Source organism: Quercus lobata, chromosome 10 (genome assembly GCF_001633185.2).
Source record: "Quercus lobata isolate SW786 chromosome 10, ValleyOak3.0 Primary Assembly, whole genome shotgun sequence".
Classification (NCBI taxonomy): domain Eukaryota; kingdom Viridiplantae; phylum Streptophyta; class Magnoliopsida; order Fagales; family Fagaceae; genus Quercus; species Quercus lobata.
The window spans coordinates 46,278,608-46,306,049 of record NC_044913.1 but is presented as its reverse complement, the minus strand read 5'-3'; the positions used below and the strand labels follow the sequence as shown (position 1 = coordinate 46,306,049).

At 34.2% G+C, this 27,442-nt stretch overlaps 1 protein-coding gene across 6 annotated transcripts; it reads left to right on the top strand.

Moving 5' to 3' along the window:
* The first annotated feature begins 4,866 nt into the window (after nt 1-4,866).
* Nucleotides 4,867-18,889, top strand: LOC115965285 (uncharacterized protein At3g49140). Of its 6 annotated transcripts, none has more exons than XM_031084463.1 (13): nt 4,867-5,161; nt 5,379-5,473; nt 5,652-5,772; nt 8,421-8,646; nt 8,807-8,909; nt 9,015-9,079; nt 10,893-11,009; nt 11,117-11,215; nt 12,465-12,618; nt 14,185-14,294; nt 14,534-14,683; nt 16,476-16,571; nt 18,355-18,889. In XM_031084463.1, the coding sequence occupies exons 2-13, from the start codon at nt 5,398-5,400 to the stop codon at nt 18,466-18,468; spliced, it is 1,431 nt and encodes a 476-aa protein (XP_030940323.1). In that variant the 5' UTR covers nt 4,867-5,161; nt 5,379-5,397; the 3' UTR covers nt 18,469-18,889. The 6 variants fall into 6 exon arrangements, with proteins under 6 accessions (XP_030940323.1, XP_030940324.1, XP_030940322.1 ...); XM_031084464.1 differs by having other exon boundaries at nt 4,868-5,161; nt 5,679-5,772; nt 8,415-8,646; XM_031084462.1 differs by having other exon boundaries at nt 4,868-5,161; nt 8,415-8,646.
* The last annotated feature ends 8,553 nt before the right edge of the window (nt 18,890-27,442 follow it).

The following is a 27,442-nucleotide window of genomic DNA, read 5'->3' as shown; positions in this document are numbered from 1 at the left end:
GACTTCAACATAGTTTAGAGTGGTGAAATCCTTGTGTCCCATTGAAAAGATATTGAGCTTGAAGTTGGGTACTAGGCTAGGGACACCCCACTTTTAATGGATAGGGGAAATCTTACATAGGTGGTCCTTCTATCACACACACCAAAAGGATTAGTCTCAATTGAGGCTATTTGTAATTGTTCATAAAACCCAAATAAACCCAGCATATGCTTGATGTTGAACTCGTTACACACTTAATTATATCAAATCAAATCTCGGGCGTTGCAAACAAGTGGAGCAACGAGAAAGGTACAACTGGAAAGGTAAAAGTGATTTGACGAATTGAGTAAAATAATTGAAAGGATAGAAATAATGCCCAGGATGTTGACAAGTTGTGTTAATCTAATACTGTTCAAAGCAATTAAGTGCCCGTTTGTTTCCACGTTTTGAACCCAAAAAACGCTTTTTGAAAAAAGCCAAACCAAAATATGCGTTTGGTGAAGCCCAAAACGCAACTTTTTGATAAAAGTTGCGTTTTGGGCATAGACCAAAAATAAGGAGAAACGCGGAAATTTTTATGGACCCTCAGGGGTCCATAAATGAAAACGCGCAATACGCGTTTTCAGTAGGTTACCGTTGCAAAAATAAAATTACGGAAATACCCATCAAATAGCACAAACCCACGGCCACAATCCAAAAACACATACCAAAAATACACATAGAAAGACAGAAAGAAAGAAGAAGAAGAGGAAGAAGAAGATGAAGACGAAGATTAAAATCATTACCCAAAACACAAACCACAATCCAAAAATACAGAAATCAAATAGCACAAACCCACGGCCAAACAACCATAAACACATAGAAAGACAGAAAGAAAGAAGAAGAAGAGGAAGAAGAAGAGAAGACAAAGAAGACCGAACCCATAGTGTTCAGTTCAGGTCGTGAGGCTTCTCAATTTTCAGTTCAGGTCCGCGAGCAATTTGCTTCACATAAGTCAAGAAGCGAAAGTGGAGATCTTTTGGAAATCAAGTGGAAAAAAAAAAAAAAAAAAGAGAGAGAGAGAGAGAAGAAATTGAGAGAGCCGGAGAGCTTTGGAATTGAGAGAGCCTTCTGGAAACAAACAGAAAAGGAAAAAGGAAAAAGGAAAGAATGAAGAGAGCCTTCTGGAAGGTGGAGGTGTAGGAAAAAGGAGAGGGTGTGGACAAAAGAGTGTACACGTGTGTGGTGGGATAAAATACAAGAAAAAAAAAAAAAAAAAAAAAAAAAGGAAAAGGTAACGTATGGAGGGAAAAAAAAGAGGAAAAGTATTAGAAATCACAATTTCAAAATATTACCACAATATTTTCACAATATTTTCATAATAAATTTTAAGTAATTAGCTAATATTGATGAGTAAAAATATAATTTTAGTAATAGGTTCAAATTAGAACTAGTAATAACTTTTCGTATAAGATTTTGTTATGATTCTTGTGAAAGTATTGCAAAAAATATTGTGAATGTAACACTTTTTATTGAAAAATATAATTGTTGAACTGAATAGAAAAAGAAAAATAAATATTAAAAAAGAATAAATTTGATTACAAAATAAAAATTAAAAAAGTGGATAGGCAAAAGATAAATGTCATTATTGATTGTCCAAACAGCACAAAAATCTGTCTAACCTGCTGGAGATGCTCTTATATATACATTGTCCTTTTTGGTAATTTATCCCTTAAATTATCACTTTTATAAGTGCTAGCCAAACACTTAACTTTTTCAAAAAGCACTTTTTAACAGTTTTTACCAAACACTTAACTTTTTGAAAATGCACTTTTTCAATTATGCACTTTTTGAAAACTCCACTTTTTCATTATGCACTTTTACAAAAAGCTGAACCAAACTCACCCTAAGAAAGGAGTGGAACAGTTACTTCGAGGTAGTGAAGGGTACATAGTTGCAGAAACAATGAATGTAATAATGATACATGGCATTGACGCAGCCAAGCCTGGTACAGTTGTAGAGTTACTTTAAAGAAGTAACAAGAGGGTATTGGGTCCAATTAATAGTTGGGTCCGATTAATGTATATCCTAAAGGCACACATTAAGTTATTTATTTTTGGAAACATTTTTTTGGAAATTGAAAAAGTTGTCTTGAAATTTTTTTTTTCCAAAAATGATTAATTATTATGTGCCCTTAGGGCATACATTAGCAAAATCCTTAGTAGTTTAATAGATGTCATTTAGACTTAGGAAGGAAGCGACACGTGGAAAGCGCAATTGACATTAACCGTCGGAACCTTAAGTATAATCGAGACTCATTGTGCAGAAGAAGATACCATGAGCATACTAAAGAACTTATTGATACTAGTCTCTGAGCACATGCTCTCGTGCGTGCTCAAAAGCTCTTCTATTTTTAGGGTAAGGGTTAATTTAGAGCATTTATTATAATTTAGGATTACTATATTCTCCAATCACAAAAAAAAAAAAAAAAAAACCTAGGGGTGTGATGAGTATTATGTGTGATGAAATAATTTTTTAATTACACCTATAGGTTTTTGTTGTGATTGGAGAATGTAGTAATCCCAAATTATAATAAATGTTCTAAATTAATTCTTACCCAAAAAATAGAATAGTCTCAAAGCATGCACGTGAGCGCGTGCTCAGAGGCTAGTAGAAGGTAATGAGTAAGCTTTAACCCACAAACACATATCATAAAAAGAAGAAGAAGAAAAAGATAATGATAAAGAAATATGAAAATAAAGAAAAGCACTTCAGAAGAGCAATTTGAACCTCATCCAAAACGTAGAACACTCATCACACCCCTAGATATTTTTGTGATTAAAAAATGTAGTAATTTCAAATTATAATAGATGCAAATTATTAACCTTTACAAAAAAAAAAAAAAAATAGAAGAGCAATTTGAAAATCATCAGGGAGAGCAATGTTTTAGTAGGAGTTAAATGCATCTACTTATCGAAAAAAAATGCATATATCTATTTAGTTTAGTTTTTTTTTTTTTTTTTTTTTTTTTTTTTTTTTTTTTTTTTTTTTTTTTTTTTTTTTTTTGTTTTTGGATGAACATGGGGTGATTTTTTTAAGGAAAAAAACAGTAGCAACGTGAGTTGTTTAAGTTATTTTTCTATTTTAAAAAAAAACCAATAAACGTATAGTTACTTTGAAGAAGTGAGTTAGTGGAAGAGTGTTCCTATTTTGTAGGCAATGTTTTAGTGTAAGTTAGACATGTATTTTTACTCGATTATCTTTTAATTATGTTTCTACTTAAACCTAGAGGTGTAGAGGTATTTTGGAACCAAAAAAATCAGGTCCAAACAGAGGAAGCCCTTTTAAATAGTAGTATACATAATCTATGAAATAATTTGTATTTAGTTTCTTAGGAAGTCTTCAAGTTCCTAGGAGTAGCGAAGAATTTATACTTGTAAGTTGCTTGCCTTGTACTTTGCAATCAAGTTTAATTAAGTATTTAGTTGTTAGTCTTATTTGATCTCAATTATTTTTACTTCCAATCAATTAGTGTTAGTAAGATGATTCAGAGTTGGATCTGCTGTAGTTTACTTCGAATTGGCTCACTTCGCATTAGTTTGCTTAGGAACAATTTACTTTAAATTATAGTTTATTTCTAATCATTCCACTTCGAATCAATTGCACTAGAAATGACCAAGTTTTAGTTTCTTAGGGTTTGTAGTCATTGTCTTTTTCATTTCCATTGTTACTTGCATTACAACAAAAAGTCCTTTTTAGTGATGCATTTTCGAATCCCGAACCTTAATTCAGGAAGTTAGATTTCACTTTGAGTTGAAATTCCAACTTGAGATTTGCTTCGAGCAACAAGCAAACTATTAAGAGAGATCGAACTTAATAAAATTTGGATTTTACTAAACACAAATAATTCATTATAAAAATATATGATATATAAAAAAAGAAAAAAGAAAAACCCAAAATAGATGTTATATAGATAGTCAAATACTTGTTGTACATTAAGATGTATAGATACATATGTATTCAACAACTTAAATTGTGAAATGCAAACACAACTTCCAATTTAAAATTCTGTTTTTAACTCACGATTTCAATTGTTTTGCGAATTAGAGTGTATGTACACATTAATATATAGGTTAGCACAAGCCAGACTTGAATTTTTTTTTTTTTCCGAATAACCTTAAATATCAAACAATTTCGTTAGTTGTCACGCTTCAAAGCAATGTGGGAAACTAGCATCTTGAGTATTTAAAACTCGAGTTCTAAGATCAAACTTGAGTTTCAAAGTCTCGATTTGTAAGCAGTGGCATCTGAGGTGGAAAAATATCCACATGGAACTCAAGTTTTTAATACTCGAGTTTCATCGTTTTATTTTTTCCTATGGGTTCTTCTTTCTCGCGTTTTATTTTTTCCTTCTACTTCTTCGTTCTTTGATGCTGTAGATTTGAAGACCAGATCGTCCAATCGCCCACCCAACGTTCAATCGTCCAATCAACCAAATCGGCTCACCCAGCGTTCAATCATCAGTCAACCATATCATCTCTTCGTTCTTCCTTTGTTCTTCGGAGCTCCAGATCGTGCCTATTCAGATTTGTTCTTCCTCTGTTCTTCTTCAGATCGTTCTTCCTTTGTTCTTCTTCAGATCGTTCTTCCTCTATTCTTCTTTAGATATGATGTTCTTCAAGTACAAAAATCGAGTATTAGAGACTTAATTTTACTTTTTGGAACTCGAGTCTCTAAGACTCGAGATCTATGTGGCATCATACCGCCAACTTACCAAGTGAGAATCGAGTCTTTAACTCTGGAGTTTTAGATTGAAATCGAGTCTATAAAACTCGAGATACTAGTTTGCAAAATTCTTTTGAACACATTTTAACTTATGATGTTCTTTTTCCTCCCTATGCTACTCTCAAACTCCCGCAGTCAGACTATTGTGTTAGGCACGTTCAGCTCTCCCCAAACTCATTTTAGAGGTTCTTTATAACCGTTTTATTATTTGGCAGCACATACCCAATTCAGTAAAGACACGAAACAGAGTCAGAGAGGTCCCCATCTCTTCAGTCTTCCCTTATCTGAGTGACTGATGAACAAAGCAGACTACATATTACGCACCAACAACGACAGCACCCATCATCGTATGCTATTTCTATCTCTCTGATCTCTCTCCCTCTCATGGCGATCGCAGCAGCTTCTTCAATCCCCTTAGGTAATCACAGTCATTTGATCCTTTTTTATATTCTTTTGCGTGCCGATGCTTTTGAAATGATATTGGTAGTAACAGAACTTCGAATTCGTCGAATACCCATCTCGATTTGCATGTTTTATAAGATACCCATTTTGATTTTCTGCAAAATTCCAATGCCAAATGCGGAGAAAGTGCCGACTTTGAATGGTTAAATTAGTTTCTGTTATGTTATATATAGTTGTTGACAGAAGACCCACATGCAATTACTTGATTGCAACGGGAATTTGGTGTTGTTTTTCATCTGTTTGGTTGCTGAGAAAACATTGGAAGAGGGTATGAATTTTTGCATTTCTTTTGATTGTTTTATTGTTCATCATTTTCTTTTTAGTTTCTTCATTTCTCTGTAGACGGTTATAATACCTGAAAATTGTTTTTTTATATTATTTATTTTACTTTATGTCAATTGTTTTAATTTTTGCATTCTTTTTTGGGTTGACTACGGTGTTTTCAGGTCCTCATTGTCATTTATGTCATGCAGAAGGGGTATGTTGCTCAACATCCCATGGGATAACAAACAGCTGGTTGAGACCTTCTTTTGATGTTGGAAGAGTTCCTGATCCTGTTGGCTTAAGGTGTGTTTCAGTTTATGATTAAATTATTGATATGTTGTCTAACTTAGTGGTTACAATAATGTTAAATATATCTGATACCAGTTGGAGAATTCCTTGCAGATTTGATTATGGTTCAAATAACATTATCACTTTGTTTGCTTTCTAGATGATGTTTCATATGAGATGCGTGCAATAAAAAAGGAGTATTTGTTTGGCATTTAGAATATAGAGACTCTCTCCTTTTTTTTTTTTTAGTGGTAAATACAAAAAAAAAAAAAAAAACCCTGAACTTTGGGCCCAAATCAAACTAAGTCCTTGTGCTTTCGATTTGAAATTATAAATCTCTAAACTCCGAAACATGCCCAAATTGGTCATTCTGCTATCATTTTGTTGGTGCATTGGATCAATGAGATATAGCTCAACTTGCACCCCCTCCCCTTATAGGTTTTAGGGAGAGGGTGAGGTCATGGGTTCTGGACCCGTGCGTCTGTAACTCACCAATAAGAAAAAATTCTTTAGTGCATTGGATGGAATATCAATATGCTATCATATGATGAAGTTTAATATTTTTTTTAGAATTAAAATTTAATTAAAAAATCCCTATATTTTCCCCCCCTTCTTTTTCTCTTTATCTTCTTCTTCCCCTCTCTCTCAATCCTCCTTCTTTCTTCTCCAGCCAACCCCTTAAACAAACCCCATAACCAAAGCCTATTCCCCCTTCATCCTAACCCCTAAATGCCAGGCTTTGGCTAATCGTTTCCGCACTGAAATTGTTTTTAATGATAATTATAATAAGAAAGACAGTAACTTTGGTGTGGTTTGTTGTTCTAGGAGTTATAGTGTTGGTGATTTGTGTGTGAATTGCTTGGTGATGATTAGAGCACGTAGAGATCAGTTTGAGGGTAAGGAGGCCAAGAATTTGTTCAGATATGGGGAAGATTCTTAGGAAGATGGTGTTTTAAGCAACAATTGCTGGCTAAGCAAAAACCATCTTGTGTTGGTGGGACTGTGATGAGAATGGCATGTTGTGGTGAGAAGTTGAAATATGAGCACCCTCTTGTGGATTTGGTCCGTGAACCCTGAGTTTTGTTGAGGTGTTGGTGTAATTTAAGTCGTGTTTCTGAGGACCAGTGTAGAGTGGATATGTTAAATAACAAGATAGGGAGTGAGAGTTGTGGGAATTTGAATCCTTTGAATTTGAGGGATGGGAATCTATGCGTGGAGAATAATAGTTCTTTGCGATGTTGTTGGGGTGGTATGGTCAGATTGTGTGTGAAAGGGTTGGGATGAATGTTTGGAATTTTTATCAGTGAGTTGCTACAGCAGCAGGAGTGCAGTTTATGAGGGAATAGAAGGTGGCAGTGTTGCATTTTTTGGGGGGTGGTGATTGGGTTTTGGTTGTGTGGTTTGTTTAGGGGTTTGGCCAGTGAAGGAAGAAGAAGGATTGGGAGAGAGGGGAAGAAGAAGATAAGAGAGAAAGAAGAAAATAAAATAATTTTTAAAAGGATTTTTTTTAAATATATCTTAATTAATTTTTTTTTCTATGAAAATGCATCATGTGTAGTGATTGCATTTCCATCCAATGCACCAACGGAATGATAACAGAACTGTTAATTTGGGCATTTTTTGGAGTTTTGGGATTTATTGTTTCAAATGAAACGAATAGGGGGTTAGTTTGATTTGGTCCCTAAAATTCAAGGGGTCTTATTTGCATTTCCACCCCCCTCCCCTCCCCTTTTTTTCCTAGGTGGAAAGCTCTTTCATCTTGTTTGATGCACATTGAATTCGAAGAAAAAAATCAATGAACTTAGATTCCAAAGTTTCTTCTATTTCCTCCGTTTTTAGCAACCAAATATTACATGATGATATCTAATGCCACAAGAGAAACAGCTCACCTATCACTATCTTAATTTGAAACTAGACATAGGAACTTGGAGTCTTGGAATTGAACTAAAGGAATGATGATTAACATGAGAGCATGCTCATAATGGGGTAAATTCTTCACTGCCTCCATGAGTTTTGTGGTTCCCCTTTCTTCATCTATGGTTTTTTTTTTTTTCTGGTATACATACAATTTTAAGTCAAGATTTTGAATGTTAAATTATTTTTGTTAGGATTCAAATCTCCTTAAAGAAAAGGAGTAATTTGATGTTTGCCTTTTGATATATAAAGCTAAGGATAGGTTAAGATTTTCATCTTGTTTGATGCACATTCCATTCCCAGGAAAAAAGAAAAAAGAAAAAAAAATTTTTGCTTTTCTTTTTTCCATTTTCCAGCAATCAAACATTTATAAAGCATAAACTTAAAAGAAAAAAAATACTGCATACACCACTTTTGTCTATTTTAATGTCAAGTTTCAAAGTGAAATGAAGAAATTATGGCTTAAACAGAGCATGACCATAAGTTGGCATGAAATTTTCATTTCTCATGCCTTTTTATTTCCCTCTTGTTATGGTCATGAATTTCTTCCTTGCCTTCATGATCTTTTTTCTTCCCACTTTTTCATCTAATATTTTACTTAAATAAATTTACAACAATGCAGATTGGTTAGGAACATCTTATTAACTGTCTATAAACTTTTTGTTCTACCTGTATTTCTGAATCTCTCAAATTTAATTTATCCTTGCTCTTTTTATTGAAAATTTTGGTTTTCTATGTCGAAGTTTTAGATGCAAAAATCCATTTTTGGGATCAACACAATTCCATTGGCTCTCTATGGGACATGATCTTTGCCTTTCAAAAGTTTCAGTCGCTGCAGACTATCCAGATTCTGTACCTGATTCTTCTAGTTACATGAGTAACCAAGCTTATCATCCTCTTGAAGAAGTTAAAGATTCCAGAAGAATCCGGGAAACTAAACTTACTTCTGCTGAAATAGCAAGGAGCACAGTTGAGGTGGGTCCGCTCACATACACCTTTTCTGGTAAAAATATATAAATTTTAGGACTAGAAAATTAAGGGATGAACCATAGTATTTGTATCTGTGGGACAAATTTAGGTAGTATCATTGTACTTGGTATTACCATGCATGGTCAAACTTTTCCTTTTGTCTTAGGCTAACAGCTGTGCTTGGCTGGTATTTCCTGGAACGGTACATTGTGAACCACACGAACAAATTTCATGGGGTGAATTTCAATATGTTATCGATGACTATGGAGGTCTGCTCTCCTTCACTATTTTTAGTCTGATTTGAGTGGATAAATTCAATTTTTTATACCAACTTGATTATTGATTTAACCTGACCTAGTTCCTTATTTATTTAGATATATTTTTTGAAATTTTTGATGATACAAACATCTTAGAAGACCGTGGAGCAAGTAACCCTGTGGTAAGGATTTTCTTGTTTTTGTACATTTTATTTTACTCTTAAAATTGAATTGCAAAAGTCAATAATCAATGCATGTTTTTAATTGCATTGAAAATATATAATTAGTTTCATTGAATTTTTTGGTGCACTTTATAGTTGCTATGTAGTTTTTTTTTTTTGTCCAGTATCTCTCTCTCTCAATTGCGTATTTGCTTGTAAATATAAATTTAAAATTTTCTGTATGCTTATTATTTCATTTAAGATGATTGCAATATATATTTTTTATGTATATGCCAATGAGCTCTAACTCAAATGGTAGCTCTTCTCCTTGTAAGAGCAAGGTGAAGAATGAGGTTGTGAGTTCAAGACCAACCAGGTTCATGTGTAATTACCAATTAAAAAAAAAAAAAAAAAATTGCATGTATATGCACACAAGATTTTTTTTTTTTTTTTTCTTTTTTTTTTCAGAAGAAGAAAGCATTAAAAATATTGACCCTTTCTTAACTGCCCTGTCATTTTTTTTTATAAGTAATAAAGATGTATATTCAAGAACACTATCTTATGCAGAAAGTCATAAGGTAGAGAAAAAAAATTACAGAAAGAGAAGATAAAAAAGGAAAGAAAAGATACTAATTACAAAGGAGAGAGCTAAGTAACTGGCCTGTCATATTATGAATCAGAAATAGTACTTAGAGGGTTTTTTATTTAATATCACAACTCAAGAGATGGTTCGTAATGAGGAATGATCATTATTGATAAAAAGTAAATGTTATAATTGTTAATTTCATGCATATGTCAAGTTTCTTTTGAGGATATCAAGAAATCGATGGCTCAATTGTTAGATTTGTGCCAGCAGACTCTTCGATTGGTCTCAGTGTTGGGATCTTTCGGATTGTTCTACTATTATTGATTTTCTTCTGTCTCTTAGAATATGATTTTGATTCCTTTATTTCTTTTTGTTGCTATGTTGTTCTTTGTTAACTACCATCAACTCTGTGTATCTTTTACACTTTTCTATTAATGATATTACTTTCTTACCTATCAAAAAAATAAAGCATATGTCAAGTTTCTATGGATACGATATACAAGCAAAGATGTTGGAATCTGTGCCAGTATATAAAGCCCTGTAAATTACAATAAAGCCTTAGAATTGTCAAAGATACATTTGGTACATACAACATACTCATGATATATAATATTGAAAGTAAAACTCATGACTGCAAGTGTTGGATAGTTATCCTGTTGCTCATCTTGTATAAAATTTATAAAAGGAATATGCTGTCAGATTGTTTCTTCTCAGTACCAAATGAAATGACAGATAATGTTAACAAAAATATTATGAGATATAGGGAAGACATATTATATATATCAGTGGTATAAGTAATAGCTTTATTAGAAGGAAAAATAAAAATGGTCTCTATGAGAATCTGTGAGCATATTAAGTCACATTGTTTATATATATGTGCACCTTTTCATTACATGTACGCGTGTATATGTAATTTGTGTGTGTACTTAACACTGTAATAGTTTGATAGACATTCATGTCTCAATTACAAGTTATAGATACATTGACAAATTCAGAATTTTGATGATACTCTGGTGTTGGATATTGACACGTCCATGGATATTTAACTATGCAATAGCAGGCCAGAGGGCTTCATAAATAAAGTGGTGTAAGGAAACTCATATCCAGACATCTTTAGTAGATTCAACATCACTATAGTTGTTCTGACATCTTTTTAGTGGTTCTGTTTATTTATTTCTCTGTAATTTCTTATATAAGGCAGGTTGCACAATTTATTTTAATGTGATTGTAGTTATGTTTTGTATTTAGAATGCTTTGTTTGGAATGGAGATCCCAATATATGAATACAGAAGGAACACTGGTGAATACAACATTTCTGAAAGTGGCAATAGCAATGAGACCCTTTTTGAAGATGATTATTTTGAGGTAAGCAGTAATTTATGGTTAGTTTCTATAATAAATTTGATAAAGTTCTCTATGCTCTTTTGATTCTTTTGAGTTACTTAATGGTTTACTGCTTTTGGTTTAAATAGGTTGTAGGTTCTGAATTGTCTGAGGTTTCGGTGGACTGGGGAATGCCAGATACTTCTACCTTGGTTCACCCTATTTATTTTTCTAAATGCTTGACAAAGGTAATCACTGCTTGGTTTGATAAATATTATATAAGATACTATCCTTATGTGCGCCAGAATTCCACTTTAAAAAAAAAAAAAAATCAAAATTTCCTTTAATTATGCTAGCAAGTAGTGACCTGACTATATAAAGGTGCTCAGAATAAGAGTCGGTAGAATTGACAGTGGGATCTCAGGGTTTTTTCTTTTTTGACACCATTTTGTCTTTTGATGCAGTTAAAAATGATTTTTTTGAATATCTAACAAATATTGTAATTATAGATTTTCTTTCATGCAAAATATTTCTGACCAACATATGTTAATGAAAAAACTAATAAAGGTCATACTTAGTGCACAATGCTCCCATTTATCTGGGATTTGGGAAAGGTGGTTGGTAGGTAGCTTGCCCCCAATTTTGGAGAGGCTGATCCCTGGACTTGAACCCACAACACATCACTTGGACAAGGGGAGCTTGCCATCACACCAAGTTAAATTTATTCATGAGCTTTTGAGTAACAAATTTCCAGGTTATAAAACTTCTAAGTCATTCATTTTTGCAATAGGTTTGTTGAAATGTCTTGGCAGATGAGAAAGATTATATGGCATGCTCTGGTGGCAGTAAAGGTGTCACAAAGGAATGCAAACTTTTTTTTGTCCATTGGCTCAAAAGGCATGATATCTATCCTCTAGTTTGAGCTTGCTATAGGGCATAAAAAATGATTTTATAGAATTGAAACCTTATTCTGGATGAATTAAAATGGGATGATTTCACTCCATCTTTAAATTCATCACATCCTTTTTAAGTTGTCTATTCTCAATACCTAAATGGGCTAAATTTCAGAAGTTATAAAATACAGTATTTACATCTTACATTATGTGCTAACTATGTGGAGTGGCATATTAGATTGTGCTTAAATGCCCAATTTGTTTTTGGCTGCTAGTGCATAAATAAATTAGCGAAGTCATGGTCTCTAACATGTCTAAACTTTGTCAATGCTTAGTCATGATCAAAGTTGTGTGCACACTGTCATCCCCTTTCATTTGGAAACTCTTGAGAACAATGAAAGTATATTGGGTGATGTTTGATATAAATAAAAAAGATGGAAGGATCATGACATATTTACTTAATGTAACCCTCATTTCACAGTATTGGCTCCTGAATCTTTTCTGTCTATGACACTACATGAAGTTATGATAGGTGGACCATTTAATTTCTCTTTTATCAGTCCCTTCTTACAATTGTGATTTATTGAGTATATGTTTATTGTAGGCTGCTAATATGGAATACAATAAAACAATGGATTATCCATCAAATGGTGTTTCTATTGTGGGCTGCCTCAGACCTGCTTTTGCTGACGAAGAATCATATATAAGAACGCTTTTTCATTGTGTAGATAGTGATGGATACAACTCAGACTGGAAAGGTATTGTGTGTTTCTTACCTTCTGCCAATAAATCTGAATTACCATGGAGAATAGCAGGATATATGCTGGGATGTTTAACTTTGTAAACTGACACAATGTACATACTACCTAGATCTTTCAACAATAAAGGTTCTGATACTGATGGGATTATTACAGTGAGAGGATCTTTGAGATAGATAAGCATCAATATTTATTGATTATCAGTCCAAAATCACACCATAAATTTGGGGTTTCTTTGCTCAGTCAGAATCTACAAGTACAATATATCTCGATGTGTGTGTGAAGTATAAAGTGGAGTGGATTCCTGGGTGGGATGATCATTAAATTTGGGAAAAAGTTTACCTCCAAACCAGTTTGGAGGAAACTTCCATGACTACGTGGCAGTTAAAAAAGACCACCCATGTGTATTTTAGTCACATGACTTTTTTAATGAGTCATGTGACTTGTTTAAATAATACACGTAGATAGTTATATAAATCACCACGTAGTGAGTTGAAGGAGATTCCTTCAAACTGGTTTGTAGGAAATCCTTGTCCTTAAATTTGTTGATTATAGATCTAAAAGTCATGGTATCAATTTTTTTATTTCTCTGTTTATAATAATCTATAAGGGCTTTATCTTGTATCTTGTTTTGTACTTTTGAGATATGTAAGCATGCACACTTGGGATCTGCCTACAATATGGGTTATGATGTCTTTTGAGATATAATTATTGTGAAGGTCCTGTTTTATGTGGTCCCTCTTAGTTTGGATCACGCCTTCAAAGTGCTTCTCTTTTTTCTAGATTTTTTAAAATCTAGACATCAACTTTTTTTTCTAGGGACTTCTCCTGTTTACTGCCAATGTACTGGGGTTGTTTCTCTTTCTATAAAATTTTATTATTCATTAAAGAAAAGAAAAGAAAAGCTTATTCTTGCACTGCCTTTCAGATACTCTTCGATAGCTGAAGGAACTTTTTTGGCTATATGGGAGGTGACATGTCCAGCTCATATGTTCCTTCTGATTTCTGACATTCTGAAATGGATATGCAGTTTCCAAACCCCTTTTTTATTCAAATCCTTATTTTATTTTTGTAATCAATTTTTGGAAGGAAACTACAATCAAAAGTGAGGTTTTTCCTGTGTGGTGCATAGCTGTCACTCAATGCTGTAATTCACCCCCAGTTATTGTTGCTGCATTAGAAAGAATGGGACCTTGTTCTGGTTGGGTAAATGAAGGACAGGAAAGGGATCAGGGGTTTTTAATGATTGGAGAGAGGGAAGGGACGTGGCCACTGGTCAGTGTGGGGAACCCGTAGAATCAACCAAAAAGTCCCAAGCCCAGGTGTCTCCCAGCTCCCTTTCACCCAGATGAAATAGGTTGCAGTCAATAAGCTTTTTGATTGATTCTGGGTGTTGCAGGCCAAATTCAGTTGATCTACTGTTGGATCCTAATTTGAAAAGAAAACACAGAGAAAGATGAAACTTATTAAATGAATATCTGTTATGGTTTGACATTTTTTTTATCACAATTAAGAGTTATATGCCTACCACATTTTTCATTTGATATGTCTTTGTTTCATGTTCAGATGGAGAAATCTTAAGCTTGAATTCCGAAAGTGATCAAGGAAACACTGGCCCAACGCTGTACAGGTTGGAGATTATGAGAATAGAGCTATTCTCTGTTTATGGCATCCAGGCATGTGTCTTACACTTTACATGGTCATATTTGTAAGTTTAAATATTATTTTCCTGACTTACCTAAAAATGGGGTTCCATAACAATGAATATTATTATGAAGAATATTGTAAACATTAATATAAATAAAGACTTAAAAAATTAGCTTATATTTTTATATAAGCAGGCAGTTTACAAAAAATTGGTTTCCATCAGGCCTTTTTGGATAAAAATTATGTCTTTTCCTTTTAATAATTGCAGTCTGAAATTAGCTTGCAAGATTTTCAAGATGCTGAGCCTGATGTTCTTGTACACTCTACACCAGCAATTGTAGAGCGGTTCAGTGAGAAGGGTATTAGTTGCGATGTTGCTCTTAAAGTACTTTGCAAAAAGAAGGGCCTTGATATTGAGGTAAAGAAGGATTTACAACTCTACTGCTTTTTGTGATATTAAATTCTTAGTTCCTGCTTTCCAACCCATTAAACATGATGTTCTATGTGGCCTATTTATTTGCTATATTTGTAGCATCACCTTTCCCTGTTAACATTTTGTCTTGGGATGTTATTTGACATGAGTGTTTGACATTAGTTTGCACCATTACAGGACAACCATTATTTGATCTAAAACTGTTCAGAACTACGTGAGTTGTTATTCACTCCACTATAGAAACCTGTCATAACGTCTTTACTTCCATCATCACTTGTCAGTCTTGTTTCTATTCTTTTTCAGTGTGGCAGAACTTAGGTGCAATACCACAGGTGCTATGTTTCTGGTTCCTCTAATATCAATGCAATACTTGTACTTGAAAAACTCTCTTAGCCATTAGTCAGTCATTGGACATCTATGATCTAGCCATGTGGTTTAACCCCCACTCCCCCCCCCCACCCCCCCTTCTGTGAGTTCCATCCACTGAACCCCCTGATTTCTGAGATGTTGATAACCGTCTCTCATTCATATGCACTGAAAAATGCAAGATTCTCTCTTACTTTCTCTGCGAATATTGGTATCCCGAAATGCAAACCCATTTTTTCTCCATATTAAAGATAAATCTTAAAATTCAACCCACCCCTCACATTTGAACCCTGGCATTTAACCCGTCCATGTCGAAAAACCATCTTTGGAATGATTTATTGGCTATATTAATAATGATCATAAAATTGATACTATGTTTGGCATGAGATAAATTCCATATTTCTTGAAAGGATTCCAAGCAGTAGGCAGGTCATTTTGGAGAATTGTAAGGGAAGTCAAATTGTGACTGCATTCAATTTCTTCTAAGATTACACTTAAGAGTAATGGACTCTGGAAAAGGCTGTAGCAAGCCTCCAATCTTTGACCCACTCAAGCTCAAACCAAAGAAAACAACCCTAACAAGATGGATGGGCCTTGGGAGTTTCTTGGGTGATTTGCTATCTGTGTCACAGCTTCTTATCCTCTTCTCCTCTCTCATTCATTCCTTCTTTAGAATATTGAATCTAAATTCTATGAAGACCATCCTTGCCATTGCTTTTTCAGTGTTCCAGGAGCTCTCTACTGCACATCGAGAAAATCAGCCTACCCAGGAGTTATACACAATAATGAGGATAATTAACAGCAACGTTACCCAAGGGAGGGTAAATTTGTAATAACATTGTGTAGCCTAATTTTGAACTACCAGAAATATAATCATTATAAACTTTGAACAGAATGTATGCAAGGCATGCATCCTTAAAAGTGGTGTTATTAACCAATCAAGAAAAAATTACAGTATGTATTTATGCTTTATGTGTCTTCCCATGTATTAAACTTGAAGCCCATCAAGTAAGCTTCCCACTCCTAAAATAGCTTCAAGGGATTAGGATTGCGAGTTTCCTGGTTTGTTAGGATGATCCTTGATGAAGATATTGGGATATTGAGAAGCTCCATACAAGAAGATACTTTTAAAATTATCCTATTCAAATTTCATGGTAAACATAAATTGCTATGCATTTTTTAGATGAATAACTTTTATGGAGGGTCTTTGGTTACATTCAAAAGATTTGGACTTAGGCAAAATTGTTGGCCTGTATTTTGAGCTCTAATACATCAGCTATGAATGATATTGTTGTTTCATATATGTTTGTCATATGATCTTATAACTTGAACAGTTTCTAAATATTACATGGTTTAATGTCATTAACATTTCATTATCAATTTTGTTGATTAGTTAACCCTGCTTGTATAGGGAGCTCATTTGATTGGGGTTGACAGTCTGGGCATGGATGTTAGGGTTTTCTCTGGGGTGGAAGTACAAACACATCGTTTTCCTTTCAAAGTCCGGGTAAGCTATTTAAATTGCTTTTTGAGAAATCAGATATTCTTGACAACTTCGACAATTCCAAAAATATACCCATAATATCAGGAATCTAAAATGATTCTTTTTTTTTTTTTTTTCTGTTAAGTAAATAACTTCATTGAAAAATAGATAAGAAAATACAACGAAAAAACAAGGCACACAGGTAGTGTGCTATAGCAATGAAAGTACAAAAATCAAGTAAATTGTGCAAAGAAGTAAATGAAGAAACACCTGAAGCATTTGCCCACTCAAACAGAGTCTGAAAGAAAGAAAGCTTCAAACCGTGAATCAATCTTTCATTCCCTACAAATGTACGTGCATTCCTTTCCCTTCAAATAATGAGCACACCATATTCCATAACTCTTGAGCTACAGGGCAGTGTATAAAAGGATTCTTGCCAGCTGCATTGTCCTAATTAATCTGCACTTTGTTACCAGCATGGCTGCAAGCAAAATTTTGGCCTCATGCTGTAGATCACTCTTTATTGGTACATTAATGGCTAATTTGGGTGTGATGAAGCTTTCATGATTCTATAATTACTCCTCTCATCTCTATTTGATTGGATGAGAGCAATAGGGGGTTTGTTGGTCTTATAGTCTTCATGGAATTCTTAGATTTATCCAATTTTAGATCATAGTGTTTCTTTATGCCCTTTTCCTTTCAAAATTTTTTTATTGCTCATAAAAGAATTACTCTGCTCATAATTACTCAATTGTTTTGGGCCAACATGATCAAGCAGTCATTGACTGTTCCGTTTTTGCCAAATCCATTGCAATACTAATTTTTAGGTCAATGAGCTCTAGTTTATATGACACTTTCTACTTTCATGATAATGGGATGGAACCAATGAGCTCTAGCTCAATTGGCACCTCCTCCCCTTGTAAGTGCTAGGTGGAGGGTGAGGTCGTGGGTTTAAGACCCATCGTGTGTGTGAGTTACCAATCAATTAATAATAATAATAATATTAATATATTGGATGGAGGGTGAGGTCGTGAGATCAAGACTCACTAAGTGCACGTGTAACTTACCTAATAAAAATTATTAGGTCTCAATGTTTCCTCACTTCTTTTTGTGGCACTCACCCTCTTTCCCTGAGTTTTAAACGTTCTATTTGCTGCTCTTTTTTTTTCCTCCCCAGCTACCTACAGAGGCCATAAATGACTTAGCTGTTGTTGGTTGTAATAATTTCCCATGGATGCTGATCAATGACTTAGCTATATCCTAAACTGCAGGCTGTTAGTGTCTTTATGGCCAAATTCTGAGATGAGCGACACAAATATTGCATAAGGGAGCCTTATGCCTTTATGCTGTTGGTTTGTGAACAACTTTATGTTAGTAATGCTGGCAATACCAGGATGCCCCTACTTAAAACTGACATTAGGAGAATAAGTTTCGTCCAGGGTTTTGAGAGTGTTTTACTGAGAAAGGTCTAATTTAAGACACCTTTTCCTTCTATTTTGAGAACCAAAAAAAGTAGGTCCCCTTTTTAGGTCAGACGTGTTACCTGACTGAAAGCGGCTATCAAGATTCAATACAACTTGTTATTGTTCTTTTATTTGTGACTAAAATGAACTATTCTCTTTGCGGGAATTGATGATAAAGTTTCATAACGTTTTTAGTTGATAACGTTTTCACCCCAGTGCCACTGACAGTAGCTGGGAATGTCATTTCCTCAATATTACTGTCTCCACTCTTGTACTCCTTGAAAGGAGGATGTCTATACTTGCACAGTTTTTTGAAAATTTTGGTGTTCCCGTTGTATTTGCAGGCAACGTCTGAAGCCGCAGCTGAAAAGCAGATTCAGCAACTCTTGTTCCCACGGGCTCGCCGCAAGAAATTAAGAACTCTTGGGGTTGGAGTTCGGGATGTGGATCCTTTTTAATTCTTCCATTGTGCTCTCTTGAGGATTGGTTTCGAGATTACCTCAGGCTTAACTTATTTAGAAGGGGTCACTCTCTCTCTCTCTCACAAACACACACACACACACACACACACACTGCTTTCAACTCATTGCTTATGCCTTGACCAGTGATAACTTTATGTTCTTTTAGTTCCTTGTACTAATGTTTTTGTATGTTAATTTGATAATGTACAGAAGAACGGTTGAGTTTGTTTCTAATACTGGCCGCAGTGTATCCATAGAATAAATGGCTGGCTGAACTGCAGCCGTTTTTTTGGTCCAATTCTCTCTAAAGTTGAAATTAATATGTATATATGGAAAGCTTGACCATCTGATAGCAATGATTGTATGTGGTATTAGAAAGTATTTACCTAAGAGGTTGAGAATTGAGATTGTTTTCTAAGATGGCAGTGTCACTGGAGTTTGAATCCAAACTAAATAAATGGTTGGAACACTTCAAGCAGACTAGAGAAAGCCAAGAGCAGCATACTAACTCTGAAATTTTAGCCGGTACCCAAGTGCTCAAAGAAAGTCAGATGCCTTGTCAATAGGGGAAATACTACAACAACAACAACAAAAAAAACAACAAAAAACTTAGTCCAGAAGTTTTGGGGTTGGCTATGGATCCTCAATAGATTTGTTAGGGTCGATTACGTGTATTCTTTTCCCAATAGGGGAAATGTAATAATAAACAAAATAATGATTCTGGTGATTTTAGTGAGATGGAGTTTTTATATACCGAGATGACCCATGGGCCATGAGTAATTGTTTGAAACTGGCTTCCAGGCTTGGTTTCGAACCTCACTTTTGAGGTTGAAGTCTAGGCTGCACTCACTGGATAAATCTCAATGTATTAATAATTTTTAACCTTTGGAGTGATTAGTTATCTAACTGTAGGTCTATGATGATGCACAGATAAGAAAGTCATTGTGCAGAGTTTACTAGGGAAGGAGGGGTGCATTTTATCGAGTTCGCTTGAACCTTCTTCTTTTGCTAAAAGCCAATTATTGGAAGAATGCAAGGGGTGTAGCTTGGCTGAGACTATTTTGTACTTTTATTTTTTAATTGAATGCAACCCTCAACCAAAAAACCAATAATAATAATAAAAAAATTGTTGTATAATAATTGGTACAAATTAATAATTTCATGAGTAACCATAATTAATAATCCTTGCATAATTAATAATTCTTGTGTATCATAATATAAAGTGTTTCAAAAAATTTCTGTGGCTATTCATTTAAAAAAAAAAAGTTAAATATTATTTTGTAATATATATTATAGATTAATGAACTTAATTACCTTTACCTAATAAATCCACCACTATATATATATATATATGTTTATTTATTTATAATTTTATATATAAAAGCTTATTTCCTCTTGGGAAAAAGTTTACCTTTAGGGTGTGTTTGGATATTACTTATTTTACTGAAACTGAAAAATTATTGTTAAAAGTATTGTAGATAAATGTAAAAATTAGTTGAAATAATATAATAGGACATATGAATAGTGCCAAAAATGCAGTGGGGTCTATGAATGGTAGCAAAAATAAGATGAATAATGAAATAATTTTTATTTTTCATCCTAATCCAAATACACACTTAGTGTCCGTTTGGCAAGATTATTTTTGCCAACTTATTTTACTATTCAGTTAATTTTTACTACTATTCATGGGTCTCATTGTACTTTTTGGTACCATTCATGAGTTCGATTGTACTATTTCAACTAACTTTTACCTTTATCTACAGTACTTTCAACAAAAAGTTTTCAATTTTAGCAAAATAAGCAGATCTTAAACATACCCTTAGTGTGCGTTTGGCTCTAACTTAAAAAGCCAGCTTATTTTACTATTCAGTTTATTTTTGCTACTATTCATGGGCCATAGTGCACTTTTTGATACTATTCATGGGTCTCACTGTACTATTTTATTTAACTTTTACTTTTATATACTGTACTTTTAGTAAAAAGTTTTTAGTTTTAACAAAATAAGCGGATCCTAAGCAGATCCTTAAATCAATCAATTTGGATGAAAATTACTCATATCCAAATTACTCAAACCTACTATGTGATAATTGATAAAACCATCTATATGGATACTTTATTTAGTCATAAGTCAGTTGATATGTTTAAATAATATACGCAGATAATCAATCACATATTAGTTTGGACTTTAGTGCCTATCAATAAAAAAAGTTTGGACTTTAATGCAATAGCAAGTGTGTTAGTGATGTGTTGTAGGTTTCGGTTTGAGAAACAATTTCCCTGAGTAGAGGGAGAAATTATAAAGTACTCATGGTAGATAAGTAACGTGGTCCACCATTCCACTAAAAGACTCTCATTTGTTTAAAATTGTTGAATCAGATTTTTTTTAAAAACAAAAATTGATTACTGACTCTACAATTTTAAACAAGTAGGTGTTTTTTAGTAGAATAGTAAATAAGTGACGTGATCTACTATGAGGATTGCATAATTTCTTGAGTAAAGGATAGAGTTGCCTACCTACCACCTTTCTTTATTCTGGCGAAAATGGGAAACTGACCATAACTTTCCAACTATATAGTTAGTAGGTCCGGTTCAGAAGTAATATAATTTACTAACATCTCGAGTCTCAAAGACTTGATTTTGGGCCTATAAATCGAGTCTTTGAGGCTCGGTTTTCCCAGTTTGATGTGGCCTAATTCCAAGTGGAGTACACCTGGAACTCGAGTCTCTGAGACTCGAGTTTTATACCGAGCATTGGAGACTTGATTTCTGTGCTCTGAGATTCCACGTAAACACCACTTGGATCTCGAGCCTTAGGGACTCGATTTGCTAAAAGTGAAACCGAGTCTTAGAAACTCGATTTTTAAATGTGGTCAATTATTGCTTCACGTGGGCTGGTCATGTCTGGGTCCCATATGGTTTTGTCTGGGTCTGGGTCTCTCTCAACTCTCTTACACATTCAGCAGCAGAACATTGCTCCTCTCTTAACTCTCATACTCATACACATTCAGCAGCAGAACATTGCTCCTCTCTTAACTCTCATACAAGCCCAACATTCATTGTAGTCTACCTCTCTCACTCCCCCTCTCACCCTCATACAATCCCAACAGTACATTTGCACATCCTTATGTCAGGTAAGGGTCTCCTCACTCTCTAGTTGGTTGTTTAGTGTATATAACTGCTTTAGAAAGTGTGGTTTCATTGAATTTGTCATGACATTTCTTGATAAAATATTTGTTTGTATTAACTACTTTATATATATATATATATATATATATATATATTAGAGAAAGATACTCGAATCCACCGACTAATAATCCATCCACATAGAAATATGGAACAGACATTCATGAAGAGAAATATGGAGAGAGATTTTCTTCTTTTTCTCTCTTATTCAATCTTGCACACAAATTCTTCTACCCAATAGTGGATATGCTAATCCAATTTATAGAATTTGGCATGAATAATTGTGTATAAAACACTAAGAGAGATAACTCTGGGTTATATATTAAGTGGACCTAGCGGCTGGCTACTTGGCCCATTGTGGACAAATTTTAAAAAATTTAAAAACTTAGGCATATAGGCAAGAGTCGGTAATCATGCATGTTCAATGAATAATAGACACATAAGGAACCAAAAAAAAAAAAAAAAAAAAAAAAAAACAGGTTCAAAGAATTCTGCAACCTCCAACTTTTATGAAATTCTAACCATGAGAAAGACATTATTGAATACAGTAAAAGCTATGAAAATAATTGGCTCACTGGTCCAATTGCACATAATTAAGCAGCTGACCTTTTTCCATTTTCTGGATGACATATAAGCTGATGACATATTAGTAGATCTGAAACTGATTTACTATCATGACAGATTTTTTATTTTATTTTATTTTTTATGATTGAGAGTCAAAATTTTACTAGAGAGACCGATGTTTGGGTTTATAGATATATTGGCAAATCCCAGTGCCTAAACATATCAAATTTGTGTTGTATCAATATCATTTTGTTAGGGTTGAGTCTAGTTCGAAAGCTGTTAAAAGATGACAAGGTTTTGATCTATCAAAATATGACGAGCTGATGATTTTTTGTTCATAGCCTTTTCACCATCTATATATAATGAATTTTGCAGTGAAAATTATTTCATTGAAAAGTAGGCATATAGGACTTCAAAACGAATATAATTTGATTCAATTTGGATTTTAAATAAGTGAAATGCGACCGTTTGAAATTGGCACAACTATATTATCTTCAAGATTTTCACTTGAGTAAAATGTTCTTGTTCAAGTTAAATTGTTCGGTTGTGAATTCTCATTTGTACAAAATCTAAACAACCTATACAAGGCACAATAACAACAACATTTTGGTGAGAGAGGGCAGTCACGAAATGAAGATCTTGAAGCCTTTCTCTTACCTAAAATAGGGGGGGAAAAAAAACCTCATCTATGTGCTGTGATCCAAAAAAACAAGTTATTAGAGTTCTTGACAACACCTTAAGCCTTAAACCTTTATTTGAAACCATAGAGGTTCTTTCCAATGAGTTCAATGTAGCAATTGAATCCCTAGAGTTGTTTTTCCTTTCAAGAATTTTAACTTAGTTACCAAATCTTGTGCTGCATAATTAGGCTTTATCATTATTGCTTTAGATTTCAAAGTTATCTGCTTCCTTTTCTCCATAATTTGGAGTAAATTTGAGTTTGTATATCACATCTGGTATGTGACTGTATATTAATGTCTTGATTTTGAAATTAGATGATATGTCTAATTTTGATTGCTCATGATCATATTCACATTAGTGTTTTTTTTTTTGTTTGATGAACCTTGCTCTATGTTATTTCATTAATAGTAGTGTAATAGGGTATGCCATGAATTTTCATGCACTGGAATGATGATGTTACATAATTGCACTCATTCATTTGCACATCCTCATGACTTTTGTTGTTTCGTTTGATATTTTTATTTATATTTTTGTTAGAGCTGAGTTGAAATTTTGTAATTGGGGTGAGTTTTGTCTTTAGTTTTTTTATTTGTTTGAGTACGAAATGATAATGATTGAATGTGTTTGTATGTGATGTGGGGTGAGTATATGCAATTGTGGGGTGAGAAGTTGTAATTTTTGTACTTTGAGTAGATAGAAAAGGTTTTGTGATTGATGTTAAATGAAAGAGATAAAATATGTCACTAACATATTATACTTGACTCTCTAATAAATTCACAATCTCTGAAGAATATTGATATAAATGTATACTAAGGTGGACCCCTTGACAATCCTGGAGAGATTGACGGATTCCCATTTAGAGGGCCAGGTATTGAATGCTACTACATGATGATACGTCGTAAATTGAAGACGTTGAATGATTTGAAGAGGAAAATAATGGACGAATTGAATTTGAACCCTGCTTGGTATGACATCAAGATTATTTATCGTTACCCACAAGAAGTCCTTCATAAACGGATAAATTATGGGTATATGAGGATCAAAGAAGACAAACATGTAAAGATGATGTTTAATAGGATCCAGAAAATGTCCAAAGTAAATGCTGCTGAGTTGTATGTAAGTTTGGAGCCGCTTGCAGAAGTTGATACTGAGGTGGTGTAACAAACAACTACGTCTTTACAATTTACAACCCTAGATGATGGATGCACTACAATGGGAGGGTATACAATGGGAGGTTATACGCTCTCATCTCAAGATCATGTTGCTAATATTGGTGAAACCCTCTATCCTCAAGAAACATATTTAGAGGAAGAAGAAGAAGACGAAGACGAAGATCATGTTGCGAATGATGGTGAAAATATTGATGATGTGGATGAGTACGAAGAAATGATTGAGCGAGGCGACTTTGAAAACGATGTGGATGACCATGAAGTCGTTCCCAATTTTGAAGAGGAAAATATGGAGTACTATAATGAAGGTGATACAGACAATGATATTGGTGTCTAGCATGATACAAATACGACCACTGGCTACAGACCTCCTGCCGACTCATTCTATGCAAATACTTGGGAAAATATGGTTGATCCTTCACGTTTTCAGATACTATTTGTTTCTACTTGGGAAGATGGGATGCATTTTTTTAAAGGGTTGACTTTTGCAAATAAAGAGGCGGTGAAGCGTGCATTGATAATATACACAGCAAATGATAATAGGAATTTTATAATCTGGAGGTCGACCAAAACTAAATTGTGCACCGCATGCGTTGACAACAACTGCAAGTGGTATGTTGGGGCATTCATGAAGGCTAAACTTAATGGTTTGTAGATGGTCACGTTTTATGTGGGTCCACACAGTTGTATACCCTTTGGCCTACGAAGAGACGGTAAAATGATGGATTCTAATTTTGTTGCATAAGAAATTGTGGGAAAATTGCAACAAAATCACACTGCTCGTATTGATGAGCTCTGGGAGATCATACATACTAAGTATAATTATGAGCTTTCTTACTATAAAGTATAGAACACAAAACGAAAGGCAATTGCTAAGATATTTGGGGATTGGGAGGAGTCTTACCAAAGGTTGTGAAAGTTGTTGTTGGCATACTTGGATCAGGATTCGAATACCCGATACAACTATCACACCATACCTAGGCCATACGAAGGTACTGCGTTATCGCGCTATGTATATTGGGCATTCGCTCCATGCATTGCTGCATTCCAATATTGCAAGCCAGTGATCAATATTGATGGGACTCATTTGTATGGTAAATACAAAGGGGTATTGATGATTGCAATGGCAACCGATGCTAACCAAAAGGTTTTGCCTCTCGCCTTTGCTGTTGTGGACAAGGAGTCAGGGCCTAGTTGGGGGTGGTTTTTAGAGTGTCTTAGGACTTTGATAGAGCATGTCATATCTGACGAGGGCATTTGCATTATTTCTGATCGACATAAAGGTATCAAATGCGCCATTCAAAAGTGGCCTAGAGGTCAGGACGAAACAGAACAAGTATTTCATCGATATTGCCTTCGACATGTTGCTAGCAACTTCAACACACACTTTGATGACCCGACTCTAAAGGCATTGACCTTGAAAGCTGGATATGCGACTCATGAAGCTAAATTTGAGTCCATAATGCAAACCATTAAGGAGGCTGAGATTAATTTACTGAGGGGTGTGGACCCTACTAATCGCCATGTTGCACGGTATATGCCATACACATATCTAATGAGTGAGGATTTGGACAAATGGACCTAGTCACATGATGGTGGAAGACGTTACGAGGCAATGACAACCAATATCTCTGAGTGCTTTAATGGGGTACTTAAAGGTGCCCGTGGTTTGCCGATTGCTGCAATGATTGAGTTCACTTGGTGCAAACTTGGTGCATATTTCCGCGATCGACATAAACAAATTACTTTTGATCTCTCTCTCGGTAAGGTGTGGAGTGATTATGCAATGGAGATCTATAACAAAAATGAGCAGAAAACCACAGGACACACTCTGAGGAATTTTAATCATGAAACTGGTGTATATCAAGTCCTTCTATTTCTTTTTACCATTAGAAGCCCTATCTTCCTTACTATTTTCTAGCCTTTTTCCCACCAAAACCAAAGCTAAAATTCCAAACAGTCCAAAATTGCCAGACCTAATTTGGCTATATTACTCTTTTTTCCTACGTCGTCCTCTCTATTTGCCATTACATATTTTTGTAAATAGATAAGACTTAAATTAGTCACATCAATCATATGGTTAGATATTACCACAAAAAAAAAAAAAAAAAAAACCATTGTTTTATCCAAGATATAAAATTCACAGAAAGAGACCATAGAAAATGCAAATTGTTGATCAATGCTGTCAAAGACTAAAAGGCCATGCCAAAGAAGAGGAATGTATCATTTACTGATGTGGACAAAGACAGTAACTACAAAGACAAGGAGATGCATCGAACCCACAAATTGCCAAGGGCTAGTGCATTCCGCCAAAAACGATATTTTTAATTCTAGAAAGATTGGGACGACACCAAAGGGAGTGGACTGGTATCAAGTAAAAAATGATATCTAACACAAAACTGCTTTTATTGATTGTTCCTCTTTTTCCTTTTTTTTGTAAGAATTAAACAAAATGTTGTGCTTATAAAAATAAAAAATAAAAAATAAAAATAAAAACAAACAAAGAAAAAAGAACTAAACAAATGTAGTATCAGAAATGATGCCTAACGGTCAGTCCCAAAAGGTAATAGCAGGAATGCTACTCCACAAGACTATAATATAATCAATGTTTTTATTGAATTTCAAGCCACACACCATACTGATCCTCATAAATGGAAATTCAAAGTCTCTCTATCTTTACTTCACTACGTCAAATGGAAATTTAAATGCTGCTCCGATCTTTTTAACTGGGCTTAGTCTATTTCAATCCAAATGGAGAGGATCTCAATCCTTGCACTTGACCTTGCCAAGGTAGACTATCTTTACTTCACTACATGAATAAGTTCCATTCAACCAGAGTATGACACATGGATGCAGATCTGCTAGATGGAACATCATCCTGGTCTGCATAGTAAATGCTTCCACTCTAATATCAATTTTCAGTACAATACCCCTTCTATGAGCAACATGAGGGCATATGCCCTCCAAGCCAAGAAAGTATAGCCAATCTTTATCATTGACCTCAAACTCTCTTACCCAACCAATTTCATAACTTGATGATCTAATCTAATATCATGCCTGATCATCACATAGCAAGAGCCATAATTTGACATTCTCTGTCAAATAACTGACATACACTCTACTGCAAGTCTAAATTGCAGCCCTAGAGTTCACAATTGCTTTTTACTAGATGACAGAAGTAAACGAAACAATAATTCAATATCAAATAAAATATCCCAACACAGTAAATGCAGGCAAGGCAAGAACTTAGCAAATAAAATCAAATAAAATAACACTACAACAATATTACATTAATAAACACAATATCATTTCTGACATTATCAAATTTAGCAAAAAGAAAGCCATCAAACTTTCAATAACATGGATCCAATTAA